Below are 16,644 nucleotides of genomic sequence, written 5' to 3' on the forward strand. Positions count from 1 at the left end.
GATGCGCAGACACCCGGCCGCCACCGCCCCCATCCACACGGGTCCCTCGGACTGCGACGCCAGGAAGCACTGATGTCTTCTCCATCCGGATGCAACCATCCAGCTTCTGTTTCATCTACCTTTTTCAAACGGCCTCATCAAAGCTGGTTTACACAGGGCACAGGAAGGAAATGACTGCCCACGATCGCCAGGCAGACTCCCTTTCATTTCAATCTTCCTTTCTAAAACCTGGGGGGAGAGGGCGGGACGCTTGTGGTGAAAGAACAAAAACAGCTCTGCGTGCGCCCCAGGCTTCCGTGGTGGGAGAGCAGTGCGGGCGGGCGGCTCCGGCGCGGCACCGGGCCCAGCCAAGCAAACACGAGGCAGGGGCGCCCTCCAGTGGCCACACGGAGAGCCACACGCGGCTCCTCGGGCCTGGGAGGGGACCCTGCTGGGCAGGCGAGCAGCTGCCCCCTTACTGGGTCTCAGGAACAGGGCCAGGACAGGCAGGGGTGGCCGGGGGCCCAGTGTGGGCTGCACTCCTGTAGCTACTCCAGCCTCCTGACCTCCTGGCCTGGAGACCTACGCACTTATTCTAGCGCCGGAGCTCCCTCCATCCAGCACATACCCCAAAGCAATGCACACACCACATGGGTTCACTCCAGGGATACAGCTCCCCTAGGACTGACCCCTTAGTCCCTCTCAGGTACAAGGCTGCTGGAAAGCTAGCCCCCAACAACCAGCAGGACTCTGGCCTCCCCTCCCCAGCCAGAAAGATCCGTGGGGACACAGTGCAGGGAGGCCCATTTGGAATGGGTGAACACAGGCCCAGCACCTGGCAAGCTCTGCCGGGGGTGGGGGTTAGGGTGAGCTGGCTCTCAACCCGCTCCCAAAAGGGAGCAGAGGCTGCTGATTACACTGATGCCCAAACAGAAGACGGAAGGGCCGGGGCTGATTCTAACCCCAGCTCTGTGTGGCACTGAATAAGTCATTGCCTGCTCCACCCCAGGTCTGCCAGCTCACTGGGAGGGCACCGTACCCAGAGGTTCGGAGTTTCCTTCCAGTTCCAAAACTTGGTGGTTCTGCAGTGTTCTGGGAAGGCAAGGGAGAGTTATAAGCTCGGTCTTTGTTCAGTTTGATGTAATTGGGGCCTCCGGGCGGGGGGACGATACAGATTTCAAGGTGGGCTATGGCCCAGCCCTCACTGGCTCCCACTCTTGTGGGCATCAACCCCTCCCTAAAGCATGTCACACAGTCCAGCCCCAAGACTTTGTTTGAGACCTCAGGTAAGTCAGCTGACCTATCAGCCTCGGGGGCTCCTCCCCTGTCACAGTAAGGCTCAAGTGAGACGTTTGTAAAAGCATTTTTATATACGCTAAAGCGCTGAACAAATGTTACAATTATTCTCCTAATCAAGTCTTCATACGAGTAACACCACCTCATTGATTTTAGGGACAACATTACTATACACATTGGAAATTTCTAAACTGTATGCTTCAGAATATAAGCATTTCCAGAGATGCTATAACATCTTTCCAGGTGGGGAGGGGAGAGTCAAGACACCTGGTCTTTCTTGTAAAATGCATTTTGGTAAACACACAGGAAAAATACCAAATACATTTACACAGTTGTCCTTATCAATACATAATCATCTCACCATTAGTCATTAGGAAAATGCAAATCAAAACCAAAACGGGATGCTACTTAACAACATTGAGAATGGCTATGATCAGAAAGACAGACGAGGGGCGCCTGGGTAGCTCATTTGGTTGAGTTCTGACTCTTGATTTTGGCTCAGGTCATGATCTCCCCGTTCGTGAGATCGAGCCCCATGTCAGGCTCCACACTGTGAATGTGGAGCCTGCTTGGGATTCTCTCCTCTCTCTCTGCCTCTCCCAACTCATGCACCCCCACGCTACTCTCAAAATAAATAAATATTAACCAAAAAAAGAAAGCAAGTGCTGGTGAGGATGTGGAGAAACTGGAACCCTCATACCCTGCTGGTAGGAATGAAGAATGGTGTAGCCGCTTTGGAAAACAGTCTAGCATTTCCTCAAAGGTTAACATATGACCTAGGCATTCCATGCCTGAGTATATACTCATACATACACATAAAAACTCATAAACAAATGTTCACAGCAGAATTATTCACAATAGCCAAAAAGGGGAAACCACCCAAATGTCCCTCAATTAATGAACGCTTAAATGTGGCCTGTCCATACAACGGAATATTATTCAACCATAAAAAAGGATGGCGTACTGATACGTGCTAAGTGAAAGAAGCCAGATACAGAAGGTCACACACCGAATGAGCCCATTATCATGAAATGTTCAGAACAGGCAAATTTATAGAACTAGAAAGCGGTTTCATGCTTGCCAGTGCGAGATAAAAAGGGGAACGGGGAGTGACTGTTAATTGGTACAGGGCTTCTTTTGGGGGTGATGAAAATGTTCTGGAATTAGTGGTCATGGCTGAACAATCTTATGAATATTAAAAACCACTGAACTATTTTAAAGGGGTAAGGTTTATGGCATGTAAATTCTATCTCCATTTAATTGCAAAAAAAAAAAAATGTGGTTATCTGTCTTTTGAGAAATGATCTATGGGAACAGAAAACAGAACACAGTGAGGAATTACTGATGTCCAAAGCCTGAACGTTCCATTTGCACACTGAGGCCCTCAGAGCATTTACCAATCACCCATGTATCAGTGTGATTCATCTAGAGGATGATCCCTGACCTATGTTATGGGTTTTGCCTTCTCATTTTAACACATTATCAATGTTATTATCTGTGAAATTATCAGAGTCTATTGTATAGGATACGATAATACCACATTCCTTACAGATCAATGACTGAAGTTTTTCATGAGAAGCATGCATTGATACACAAAATACTAGTTATTTCATGAACATATTCTAATTTAAAAGACTTCCACTAGTAAGTGTGTTTGGTAGATAACATTGTTCTCTAAATTCTACAGTATAAAATGTCAGCCAATCTTTGTTTGTTTTGAGAGAAAGAGAAAGTGCTCGTGCTCACACCCACACGTGAGCAGGGGAGAGGCAGAGACAGAATCCCATGCAGGCTCTGCACTGTCAGCACAGAGCCCAACGGGGGGCTCCAACTCATGAACTGTGAGGTCATGACCTGAGCCAAAATCAAGAATTGGACACTTAACTGACTGAGCCACCAGGTGCCCCTTATCCTACCTTTCCAAAGAGCCTCTCATTTCAGGATGCGTTTTTCCAATCACCTCCTTCCCAGACTGTCTAACTTATTCACGTTTCATTCCAATGCAAGGTGCCCACTACTCTGGCAGGCCAGAGAAGCTGCATTTCAGTGTCACCTGTTTGTCAACAGCTTCCTCAGTAAGACAGCCAGCATGGAGGTCTTAACGCTTCTTTCCAGCCCCGGCTAGGGGCTGAGGTGCTCATCTTTTCAAAGCCACTCAGTTTTGCTCATGCAGAAACCCTGGAAATGCCCCAATGTGTGCAAAGAGCCTCTGTCCAGACACCCTAGTCCTCAACATTCGCTCCTCCTGGAATCCAACAAGTGCTTTAAGTGCGGAAAGCACGTGGCTTCTTATTCCTAACTTGTCATCTGGGGACTGAGCAACCCAGCCTCATGCTGAGGAAGACGGGATTTACAGGAGAGGGGCAGATCACGGAGAACTCTGGTAGGATTTCCTGGGTTTGACTAACACAGCCATCAGTCCATCAACTGTGAATATTTACTGAGCGCTTTGAATGTGCCAGGAGCTGTGCTAAGAAAATAACGGTGATGGGGGACAGAGGGAGCACCTCTGTTCCCACTGTTTCGTGTCTTCTGCACTCCTGGCCTCTTGCTCTCCACTGTGAACACGAACACCTCCTTTCAGGCAAGAGAAGAAACTGATCTGATGGGTGAGTTTGGAAGGCATGCCTGCCCTGGCCCCTTCCTCTCCCCTCTTCTGGAATTACCTGCGGAGAGCCTGCCCATCCCCGCAGGGAGGCCAGTGGCTGTCCAGGGATGCCTGTCCCTCCAGAAGTTTGTCTGATTCTTGTGTTGCAGGTTAGCAGGCTGCCTGTTCAAGTCTATCACCTCCAACTTGGACCAGAAGCAGGCAGGAGTGGCACTGACGGGGTTCCTGCCAACCTCCGTCAATGAAGAAGGTAAGTGATGTCCCTGCCCTCCTGGAGATTATATTCTAGTAGGGAGAGGTAGCCTGCGAATAAGTGAGGATTGTTATTTTCTCAAACATGAGGAGCACACTCCCACGTGCAGTTTTCCCTGCCTAGAGTTCTCCCTTCTAAATGTCCAAAGGTCTACATGCTCACTTCCCTCAGTCCCTGCTCAAACGTCACCTCATTGGCAGGGCCCTTCCTGACCACCTATACCAAACAGCCATCTGCCCACCCCCGACACGTACACTCCCCATGCCCTTTACCTTCTCTAAACTTCTCACTGACCGGGTCTGTATGTACTTGATTTTTTGTTTCAAGTCTCTCTCCCACACCTCCCCCACAACCCCCGAATGTAAGCTCCACCAGGGCAGAAACTCTGTTCCGTTCCCACTGGTCACAGGCACAGGATAAGCGCTCAGCATCTGTTGAGTGAATGAACAAATGAGGATGTGCTACAAAGCAGGTGACGGGAAAGATAATGAGGGCTCAGGTGAGGATGCGTTAGAAAAGGGGTTTTGGGAAGGCCTTCCTGGGCGGCTACCATCTGAGTGATGACACAGTGACAGAACAGGAGAAACACCACAAAGCAGCAGTACTGTGAGCAATACTGGTGAGCCCCGCCAGGCCTCTGCAGGGAGCTGGCCACCCCACAGAGAAAGGAGCGGATGACCATGGGTCCTGTCGGTGCTGAGTGATGCCAGGAGCTCTGGGGCCTGCTCACCGTGGTGATCTCCCCAGAAGTCAGCAGAGTGGGACCGTGCTAGGAGACTGCCCCCGTAGCAAGAGACAAAGCAGTACTGGGCTAAGTGCTCTACAGAATGGCAGCATCTCATCCTCACTGCTACATGGGAGGTGGGTGTGTGAGCCTCACTTACAGAGGAAGCTTCGGGGGATTACCCACCGTCACCCAGCTAGTAACTGGCCAGCTGGGGCTGGAACTCAGCGCTCACTCCCTCAGGACCATCTCCTGTCCGACCTGCTGAGTTTTACAGCAAGATAAGCTGTATGTAAATGTGACACTAAGCGATGTGGGTTCCTGGATGGCAGGGGCTGTGCCTGACCCGTGTCTGTGTCCCCATAGCTGTGAACCCAGGGTCCCATGGATAACATGTGCTTGGTGATGCCCAAGGTGGGCTCCTGAGGGGTGGGACAGGGATGGCTGGTTGTCTACCCTGAAACCTGCTCTCCTCTCCTTCCTATTAACTGGACCCCTATTTTTATTTAAAAAAAAATTTTTTTTCAACGTTTATTTATTTTTGGGACAGAGAGAGACAGAGCATGAACGGGGGAGGGGCAGAGAGAGAGGGAGACACAGAATCGGAAACAGGCTCCAGGTGCCCAGCCATCAGCCCAGAGCCTGACGCGGGGCTCGAGCTCACGGACCGCGAGATTGTGACCTGGCTGAAGTCGGACGCTTAACCGACTGCGCCACCCAGGCGCCCCAAGGACCCCTATTTTTAACTGAGCACTCTTTGATTCTCCCTCCATCCTGCTACCACAATACAGATGTGATGGCTAAAGCGGTAGCAGCCATCCTGGCCCAAAAGGACAAGGACCACTCCCCAGTGACAGTGAAACAGGGAGCTGCAAGGAGCCTAGGACACTGATGACTTCACGAAGCCCCCACGCCACCAGGAAAGGCTAGCTCTGAACTTCCATTCAGATGAGAAATAAGGCTCAATCTTGCTGAAGCCGGAACAATTTGGGGTTTCTGGCATATTCTATCAAACTCAATATAGCAAGGAAGGCTTATGAGAAAGGTAAGTCTTGACCTAAGTTTTAGAAGAGCAGGATTCCTCCTGACAAACAGAATGAGGCAACAGATGGCTCAGAAGCAGAGTGAGCAAAACCCCATGTGAAGGGACAGCTTTTCCCCCAGCCTAGGGAGGAAAGGCTGGGCAAGGAAGCCGAAGTCAGCTGCAGTAGGTCTAGAATTTGGAGAAGCCTGAGATGACAGTGCGCCAGGAGTCAGGAGGTTCTGAGGGGAAGTCACACCATAAAAGCATTTTCACAAGATGAATGTAGCAGTCTTTCCCAGGCCAGCAGAACTAGGACAGCCTGGATGACAGAGAGCTATTCAGCCAAATGTTTCCTGAATGCCTATGTGCCAGGCGTCGTAGAGAACATACCTGACCTGGGTAAGAAAGCTGGACAGGACGGCCCAGGCGCTCCTCCATCCCTTACAGCAGTGACACCCGTGCCTGCCTCTACAGCTCTATACAAACTCGGATTCCCAGGCCCCACCCAGGAGATTCTGACCCACAGGCTGGGACAGGGCCCAGGCTTCTGAACCTTTCTTTTTCTTATTTATTTTGAGAGAAAGAGAGAGAGACCACGAGTGGGGAGGGGCAGAGAGAGAGGGAAAGAGAGAGAGTCCTAAGCATGCTCCATGCCCAACGCAGGGCTCAAACTCACAAACCGTGAGATCATGACCTGAGCAGAAATTAAGAGTCAAGACACTTAGCCAACGGAGCCACCCAGCCCGCCCCCCCAGGATCCTGAATTTTTAATAAGCATGCCCAGGTTGACTGTGATGCAGTCAGTCCATGGAGCTGTTACATAGGCCAGAAACAGCAACTAACCTGACCTTGGAACACAGTGGGTTTGGATGCTTATTAAATACGTGAACAGATGACGGACTTCCATACTGTTAGGAGACAAACTAGATTTAGAAAGACTTTCAGTAATAATCGAAACAAGGGGACAGCTGGGTGGCTCAGTCAGTTTAGCATCTGACTCTTGACTTTGGCTCAGGTCATGATCCCAGGATCATGGAATTGAGCCCCGCATCAGGCTCCACACTGAGAGTAAAGCCTGCTTAAAATTCTCTCTCTCTCTCTCTCTCTCTCTCTCTCTCTCTCTCTCCCCCCCCCCTGCCCCTCTCCCCAACTTGTGCTCTCTCTAAAATAAAATAATAATCATCGACACAAGATTTTTCTGGTTAAGTGAATGATTTTTTAGCTAATATTTAATTAACCAAAATATAAGGCCACTAGTAATGTTCTGTGATCTATTTCTGCAACCATCTCAGCTAAAAGGTATTTTTGTTTCACTTGAAAATGGCCTTAGAAGAGACCTCCGGGTGTGAGAACATTTCCATGCTGGCTCACTGTACCTCTGCTCTGCATCTTACAGACGTGGTGGAGTCCAAGAGCCCACCCTGAGGGTGGAGGCTGTCTCCAGATAGTTGGGTAGGCAAGGAGCTGCCTTCCTGTCCCCAAGATGTTCTAACATACTTCAAGGCAACTCTCCCTGGGAGTGAACTGTCCTTATCACCTTACCTGCTAGAAGATAAAGTGCTACTTAAAGAGGAAACATGGCACAAAGGGAAAGACAGTGGCCCAGGACATGGGTCTAGTCCTAGCCAGGTCAGTAACCCCCCAAGTGGCCTTGGGCAAGTCTCCTCACCCATTACGTTATATGCTCTTAAAGGTCCCAGGCCTGATGCAGCCAGGGTGAGAATTTCTACAGTTTCCTTCTTCTTAATTAATACCAAAAGGACAATTCTCAGTATAAAATGCACTCCCAGAGGCACCTAGGTAGCTCAATCGGTTGGGTGTCTGATTATTGATTCCGGCTCCAGTCATGATCCCACAGTTTGTGAGATTGAGCCCCAAGTTGGGCTCTGTGCTGACAGTGTGGGGCCTGCTTGGGATTCTCTGTCTCCCTCACTCTCTGTTCCTCCCATGCACACACGCATGTGTGCACACTCACTCTCTCTCTCTCTAATATAAATGTTTTTTTAAAAGAGCACTCCAGGGCGCCTGGGTGGCTCAGTCGGTTAAGCGTATGACTTTGGCTCAGGTCATGATCTCATGGTTCACAAGTTCGAGCCCCACATTGGGCTCTTTGTCAGCACAGAGCCTGCTTTGGATCCTCTGCCTCCCTCTCTCTGCCCCTCCACTGCTTGCTCTTTCTCTCTCGCTCTCAAAACAATAAATAAAAATTAAAAAAAAAACTGCACTCCCATATGTAAGGCATGATGTTCAGTGCTGGGGATACAACACTTAAGTCAGCGTCCATGCCCTTTGTCTACTTTGTCTTGAAAGGTAGACAAATAATTCATTCAATAATTATATAATTACAACAATGATAAATGTTACCAAGTAAAAGTACTTGGTGCTATGAGAGTGTGTAACGGGTGCTCAGGAAGGTTTACCGAGGAAATAACATTTACACTGAGACCTGAAAGCAGGATTTAGGGATAGGGGTCAGGGTGGGGGTGGGGGCAGGGGTACTTCAGGAAGAGGGAAAAGCATATGTGAAATGATGCCAGAAGAAGCATTCCTTTCAGGAATATTCCAAACCTGAGGAAGAACTAAGATGCCCAATAAAATGAAGCAAACCTTTTAGGACCATACATTTAAAGAAAAAAAAGAGCACCTTTTATCACAAACAGAAAACAGACTCATAAAATGTGAACTCAAAAGTAACAGGAACAATTTTACGCTGACACTGATAAACTCTTACCTGACCACAGCCATCTGGCTACAAAGCCCCCCCGACCCTCATTTGTGATGCCTCAACACAGGTGGGATCAATTCCCTCAGGTCATCCGCAGCTGCTTCCAGGCCTTGAGGACCTGTGGCTGTCAGAACTGAGCACAGCAGAGGGAGGGAGAATGAAACGCAGACACCACGATGGGAGCCTGGCCCTAAAGCCAGTATTTCTGGCGCTGAGTATGCACCAGGCATCATGCATGGGGATGGGAGAGAAGACCTGATACACTCATAGCACCAGGGTATGCGAGGAAGACGTGCCTTGCAGATGGGGGTTCCCCGGGAGGCTCCAAAGAGGGAATGACATCTGAAGATGGCCAAACAGTGTGAACTACCTCTGTGCACCCAAACGCGCCTCTGTGCACAGACCGCAGCACAACATAGCAAAGGCCTGGAAGCTGGAAAGCCCTGAGTGCACAAGAAGCTGTGGCTGGAGCTCGAGATAAGGGACAGGTAAAGATCTGGAAGTCTGCTTCCTCTGACTCCGTAAAGTGAAAAGATGACAATGCTGGCCTTCAGGGTGGGGTTTGGAGACACGGTCAAATCCCAGCTCTGCCCAGAACAGCCCTTTGATCACAGGCTTTTGGCTTTCTCCCTTGAACCAACACAGTTTCTCAAGCATTAAAGTCCTAGGGATCACGTGGGACAAGTTGCCAGGTGTCACCCTGAGATCCCAATTAGGTAAATCAGGATGGGCCCCAGAGTGAAAAACCCCAGATCAGACAGTAGGTCCCAAGGACCTGAATTCTTGGCCTCCTACAGCATGAAGTCCATGGCCCAAGTGCCCTTCCCTGATTACGGTGAGCTCCAGATAGGCTCATTTGTTCTGGGCAGGACATAGACCTTGTATGCCATGGGGGGGAAGCAGGAACAAAAAGCTGTGGAGGGCTGGGCACAGATTGTCCCCAAGTCTAGGGACATTCCTGGGGGGGGGCGGTGAAAGCTAAGTAAAGAGTGGCCAAGGGTCCAGGAGGAAAGGAAGGACATCCTGGGCAGAGAGCTTGTGTAAAGGCACATTCAGCACAGTCAAGATCTAAGGTGCACACAGGAGGACAAGAAGCCAGGTTGGAGAGGAGGGCTAGGCCCACAACACAGCCCTCCTAGAAGCTGGGGCTTGATTCTGCAGGTAACGAAGAGCTACCAAAGACCCCAGAACCCTACAGGATCCTGGCAGCAGCTCCCCTTGTCGCTCACTGGGCACAAACACATGGAACATTATTACTCTTGCCTCACTGCTCCTTCTCCCACCATCAGACTTCATCCTTTAGGATCACCTACTAGTCCTACCCAAAAATCAGAATTTGGATCCCCTCTGTGCAACCATTAGGTCAAAATGAGGCTAGCAATGTGACCGAAGTAATTAACACTAAGTCAGGAACAGTATCTCTGACAAGCAGAGCCAGGAGATCAAGGGAGATGATGCGGAGATGTGGGAGCTGCCACGGAGGCAGTTTGGTCCCGCCTGGGACAAGGTGGCCAGCTCTGTTGTGCTCTCCCCAGATCATACATATCTGTACCTTTTAGGGCTTTCTCTTCCTCCCTGAGAGGAACTGGTGGCTTCTCTAAATGGGTTTGTGACCCTCGAGAGTAGGGAAGAAGACAGAGAGGGGATGAGGTAGTTTACACTGTTTGGGTTTGGGCTTAGACAGTTCTGACTGAAATAGCATAAGAGCTATGAGAATGTCACTGCGATTTCAGCAATTCAAGCGACCTAAGACCTGTCCAGCAGACTCTGCACAGAATGACTACTGGTGCCTTCAAATGACCTGGTCCAACCTAAAAAGTCAAAGACTGAGTAGAATAAAAAGAAGTGTAGTGAAGACAGTGCTGAATCCTGCAAGGCTACCAGAGAGGGGGGCGAGCCAATTCTAGAGGGAACAGGGACTTAATGGGGGGAGACCGGGTCAGGGGTAGTCGGTTGACACCCCGGCTCCACGGCTCCACTCCAGCACCAGCCGAGTGCACCGGACTCCCGGACACGCCCCCCCGGACGTCGCCCCCGGCGTACAGCAAACACCCATTTCGGGCAAAGCGAGAAGAATGGCGGGGGGAGGGGGCGGTGGTGGGCATCCACCGGGAGCCCTCAGCCGCGGCCCCGCTCACCTTGCACTTGAAGCCGGCGGCGGGCGGCAGCAGCTCTCGAAGCAGGGCCTTGGCCACCTCGCGGCTGGCCTCCTCGCTCACGAAGTGCAGGTTAAGCACCTCGTGCGCCTCGAACTTAGCGAGGCGCAGCAGGGAGCGGAGCGCGACGCGGGCCTTGGCCTGCAGCGCGGCATTGTGTTCCGCCTTGGTGAACATCATCAGCAGGTGATAGTCCACCGGTCCGGCCACGCCGCCCTCCAGGCTCTTGGCCTTGGCGCCCGGGGCCGGCGCCACGGAGCCCCGCGCCACCTCCGGCGCGGGCGGCGTGGGCGCGGCAGGGGCCCCGGCGCGGGCCTCCTTCAGCCTCTTGGTGGCGCTGGAGAAGGTCTCCCGGCCCGAGCCGAGGTAGTAGAAGGCACAGACGGCCAGCGCTGCGGCCAGCAGAAGCGCGCAGTAGTGGGAGCGCACAGCGCCCAGGCGCGCCATGGCCCGAGCGCATGGGGGCCCGCCTCGCCGACCCATGCGCCACGGGCCGGCGGACCGAGCAGCCGGGTAGGGAGAGCCGAGACCAGCACCCTGGCAGCCACTTAGTAGCCTAGGCGGCGGACAGCGGCCATAACGGGGGCGGTGCCGCGCTGCCCGGAGCCAATCCTCGGGCGCTGATGCGCGGAGAGGCGGAGCCAGGGCCGCCGGGCAGCCGCTGGGTCCTAGATTTAGAGGGATTCGAGCTGGGAAGGACCGAGCCGGCGGGTAAGTATTCAGACTTGGAGAAAGCCAGCCGGCTGTAAGGTCTGTTAAAACTGGCCGTCCTAAATATCTAGCCCCAGACGCTAGATATCGAAGCTGAGCCTTGAAAGGCATAGAGGCGCCCCAACGCAGGACCTTCGGTTAGCAAAACCACAAAACTGGACGCAGAAAGAGGAGAACATTTTATCTCTATACCTTTCTGCCCCGAATGTTTGCAGGCTTTGAGCCCTCTCCCCGACTCCCTCCCTTCACACCTGGGAGACTGGCTGGGGCTAGGGAATTTAAACTCGCCAGCTCCTTCCTCATTCACGGTAAATGAGGAATTTCCTTGGGATGGAAATGGCCTGCCCAGGGCACGGGCATCTGAGGCCGAACGAAGGCTATGTGAAGGATGTGGCCAGCAGGGGGCCCCCGCTGCCCACGACTTCGGGAGAGACTCCTGAGCCCCAGGCGTGTAACGCCAGAGATGAAGTCTTTTTTTTTTTTTTTTTTTTTTTAACAGACTTGAAAAGAGCCTTAAGATGTACCAGGTAGTCTTTCAAAATTTTAACTGAGGCATACTGAGGTAACTTGCCCAAGGTCACAGAGTGGCGGTTTTGACCATAGATAGTTGGACACTGACAACTACCCCATAAAAAACTCATTAACTTCAGTCTTCTAAGGACTGACGATAATACCATAGCATTTAAACATGTACAAATGATCTGCATGCTTGATAGACGTGGAAGCGAATGCACATGCACTGGAGAATTATCACTCAGCAGTTTATTGTGCCATGCCGTTATTGGTCAAAGCATGGTACCCAGAACCACAATTCATCTCATTTTTAACTCTTGTTCGTTTCAATCAGGATAACACTTTTCTGAAAAAATACTGGAGCTCTGAAGCAAGGTTAGCAACAAATTCAATACATACTAGTCATCTTGTGTGTTGAGCGGAGCCCTGATACCTGAATTAACTCACTTGCATGATAGGCTCTTACTTGAATTCATTTAATCTACACAACCCTAAGAAGAGGTATTATTTGCACTTTACAACTGAGGAAATTGAGATTCAGAGAAGTATATTACCCAAAGCTTGTTGGCTAGTAAGCAATGGAATCGGATCTCAACCCAAGTCTTAACTGCTTCTCATGCCCAGGTTTTCAGCCAAGATTAGCACTGAAAGCAATAATTGGAGCTCTGAATTGTATTTTACCACAGCTTTTAGCAGACACTGTGGTTACAAGAGCAAGCTCTCCAAGTTAAGAGAGCTGGAAGTCCAGCTCTAGCAATGCAAATTATTAGACGTCAGGCAAACTACGTAATCTGAGCTGCAGTTACACCCATTCATAAAACAGGGCTAATATGAGCACCTATGCCGCCTAGGGTTATGAGAGAAAATACACAAGAAGTAGTTAAAACTGTGCCTGACACTTAGCAAACAATATAAACTATGCTAGAAACACCAAACTCTACAAGAAGTCTAAATATCCAACAAGTGCCAAAATACAATTCAGTGACCATAGCTTTACTAGGGTAATTACAAATGCCAAACCATAAATCTCCATTAAGACTTTAGTATATGCTCCACAGAACCCCCACAGCAGTGTGCTACAGCTATATTATTACGTCGTAATTGTTGTTCATTAATAAGAGAAAAATAATTCCTCTTGGTGCCTTTTAGCCCCACCTCCCCCACCTACACCATCAATAACACGGCTTTTCCTTCCACCACTTATTCTAGAATTTATTCAACAAATATTTTATTTTTCAGACCTTTATAAGATCACTACTCCCGGAATTCATGGATAAGAAATGAATAACAAGACAGTTTAAATTTTACATACAAATTCTGTAAACACAGGAAAATACTCGAGACTAGTCTCATCTCCATGTTGTAGCTTCTTCATTCCAATTATTTAACCATAAAAAAAATCAACATTGCAGCTTCCTGAAATATATTGCTGACTGGAAACTAAATCAATTGGTTGAATGAAGGTAGACAGTTGTTTATTCAAGAGGTAGCAAGTGACGACTATATGTCAAGCACAGTAGCATCTGAGAATACAGCAGTGAAAAGAAACAGAAGTCTCCGCCCTCACAGAGCTTATATTCTAGCAGGGGAAAACAGAGAGATTAGAAATGTGTAGTGTGTCAGATGGTGACATGGGCTGTTTTCTAAGCCCATAGCTGGGTATATAATGACATGGCTATATACACAAAGAACTTTGGTAACCACAGGAACTCTTCAGTTCTAACTGTAACTTCGGTCAAGTTCTCAGACTTCTCACCAGAGATTAGAATTGTTTTTTTCATCGGTAATGTTGGATTATCATATTTTTTTCATATTGACTAGTACCCAAAATTGTCAAGGATACAGAGAAACAGACATTGTCCTCTACAGCAGATGGAGGGAGGGGACCTTTCTGGAGGGCACTCTGGCAATGCTAAAATCTTTTTGGCCTCTAAGAAGACTCTCAGTTCTCTCCTACCCAGATGAGTGTATCTCTTAGAGACAGTGGTTCTTGATTTGGTGTGGCACTGGAAGCACCCGAGAAACTTAGTAAAAACACAAAGGTTCAGGACCTATGTATTTTCAATGAGCCCAGGCCTCGATAGTGAATCTTTTACAGACCAAAGTTTGGAAAGCACTGCATTAGATCTTCACCCAGCCAAACTCTCTTTCTGCATACACTCTTGACTTACATGTCACTGCCTTGATGAGTGGTCTCTGAACACCAACCCATCCAGTGTCCAGGTGAGGCACTATCATCCAACAATCCCATGAAAACCACCTATAAACTATTCGGTCCCATCTTCCTCCACTGCAGGTGGAGAAAGGCAAGATCCCAAGAAGACAAGATCCCAAGAAAATAGGAAGTACATCTTTTTTTTTTTTTTCACCATAATATCCCCAATACCTAACACAGTGCCTGACTCATTGATATATACTGACTCAAAAATATACCCACCCAGGGGCGCCTGGCTGGCGCAGTCGGCTAAGCGTCCGACTTCAGCCAGGTCACGATCTCGCGGTCCGTGAGTTCGAGCCCCACGTCGGGCTCTGGGCTGATGGCTCAGAGCCTGGAGCCTGTTTCTGATTCTGTGTCTCCCTCTCTCTCTGCCCCTCCACCATTCATGCTCTGTCTCTCTCTGTCCCAAAAATAAATAAACGTTGAAAAAAAAACTAAAAAAAAAATATACCCACCCATTGTGAGTCAGCCAACTCCAGCCAACTTCTAGGAATCTGTCCTGAGGAAATAACTAAGAATGTATGCAAAAAGCCGTAAGGATAAGCAGAGCTAGATTTATGATGGCAAGAAATTGGAATCAAATGTTCATCAATGAAGCGGTTAAACAAAAATGATGCTGTCATTAAGTGATGTATTCACAAACTGCAAATAGAAATGTTTAATAATAAATGGAAGAAAATTTGTAGATTTAGAGACTCAAGAGACATACTAGCCAACTGCAATGAATGGAACTTCTATGAGTTGTGATTTGAAGAGTCTACTTTTAAAAAGTATATTTGATACATTTGGGATAATATGAATACTGACTGTAGTTTTATAGTTAAAGAAGTGTGATATTGTGATTGCCTTTTTCTCTTTTAGAGATACATACTGAATGACTTGTTAGTGAAATGTGTGAGGCTTGATTCAAAATAAAATCTGGGGAAGAGAAAAAATGGGTGAGAGTATTAATAAAACAATGTTAGCCCTGAGTTACTAGCTATTATAATTATTCTATGTTGTATATGTTTGAAATTTTCCATTCTAAAAAAATGTTTTAATCCTTCCCAAAGTGATATAGAACATTTGAGGATTTAGAAATCTGCTCCCCATTTATTAAGTGAAAGAAGCAGGTAACAAAATAGTATGATCCCATTGTATATCAACGTAAATACACACACCCAAAGTTCTGAAAAGATAAATACCGAGGAAGGAACAGCTTCCCCCTAAGGACTATTCAACAGAACTTCCTACAATGATGGGCATGTTTTATAATCTGTCCTTTTCAAAACAGTAGTCACTAGGCATACAGCTGAGCTCTTAAAATGTAGCAGTGCCACAGATGAACTGAACTCTTAATTTTGTCTAATTAATTTCAGTAGCCACATGTGGCTAGTAGAGACCATATTGGAGAGCACAGGCAGATGATGGAATTGTGGAGGATTATCTTTTTTACTTACTATTAAACATTTGTCTACAATGAAAAAGCATTGTTTTTGCAATAGGAAAAAGTAGGTTGCTTATTTTCATTTAAAAATTTTATTGACTATAGGTGCGGGTTCTCTTCTTCACAGAACTATTCTGAAAATGAAATGAAGTGGAATAAAGCAAGTCACATTGAAATGTTTTATGTGTCTGCTTTTAATTAACTTAAGGCAATAGTAGGCAATTCACTTCCAGGTCTATTCTTTCAACCCTCCCTTCCTTCTATGTCAATTCATATAAAAACATGCTTTTGTTTACTAAAAGGATGAGTACAAATGTGTTGCCTAGACTGGGAACTTCAATGGATGTCAATCATAATGGAAAATAATTAGAATTAGGGCTCCCCTACACACACACACACACACACACACACACACACACAAGCCTTTGTCATTTTTAGCTGTGAATTGAGAGCATACAGCTCTGTGAACAGGAAGAAAATACTTGAAAGATCAAAATGGGGACACCTAGGTGGCTCAGTCAGTTAAGCCTCTGACTCTTGATTTCAGCTCAAGTCAATGCTCTCAAGATTCCCTCTCTCCCTTTCCCACTGCCCTTCCCCTGCTCTCATGCACTGTGAAATAAATAAATAAGCAAACAAACAAACAAAACAGATTTCCTGATTGAAGCAATCAGCAAATAGAATCAACTGGATCAATCTGACAAAGTTGGAAAGGAATAGAAGACTTTAAACATGTCGGTGGGGCACCTGGATGGCTCAGTCAGTTGGGCATCTGACTTTGGCTCAGGTCATGATCTCACAGTTCGTGGGTTTGAGCCCCTCATCAGGCTCTGTGCTGACAGCTCAGAGCCTGGAGCCTGCTTCAGATTCTGTGTTTCTTTCTCTCTCTCTCTCAGAAATAAGAATAAACATTAAAAAGTGGCTTTAAAAAACAAATAAACGTGACAGTTGTTAACAGATATGTCTGCAGTTGTAGTTCATAGTAAAGTTCAAGTCTGAACATAAAAGAAC

At 48.1% G+C, this 16,644-nt stretch overlaps 1 protein-coding gene across 1 annotated transcript in view; it reads right to left on the reverse strand.

Moving 5' to 3' along the window:
* The window catches only part of XXYLT1 (xyloside xylosyltransferase 1), a 169,604-nt gene extending 158,324 nt beyond the window's left edge, over positions 1-11,280 (reverse strand). The window contains exon 1 of the mRNA XM_047099726.1: positions 10,748-11,280. Coding sequence (XP_046955682.1) covers positions 10,748-11,248 — 501 coding nt within the window. The 5' untranslated portion in view covers positions 11,249-11,280. The remainder of the gene's footprint in view (positions 1-10,747) is intronic.
* Between the last annotated feature and the right edge of the window lie 5,364 nt (positions 11,281-16,644).

The sequence above is a fragment of the Lynx rufus genome, unplaced genomic scaffold (genome assembly GCF_022079265.1).
Source record: "Lynx rufus isolate CCGP_SWC_20201006 ecotype Redwood Valley unplaced genomic scaffold, mLynRuf1.p SCAF_5, whole genome shotgun sequence".
NCBI lineage: Eukaryota > Metazoa > Chordata > Mammalia > Carnivora > Felidae > Lynx > Lynx rufus.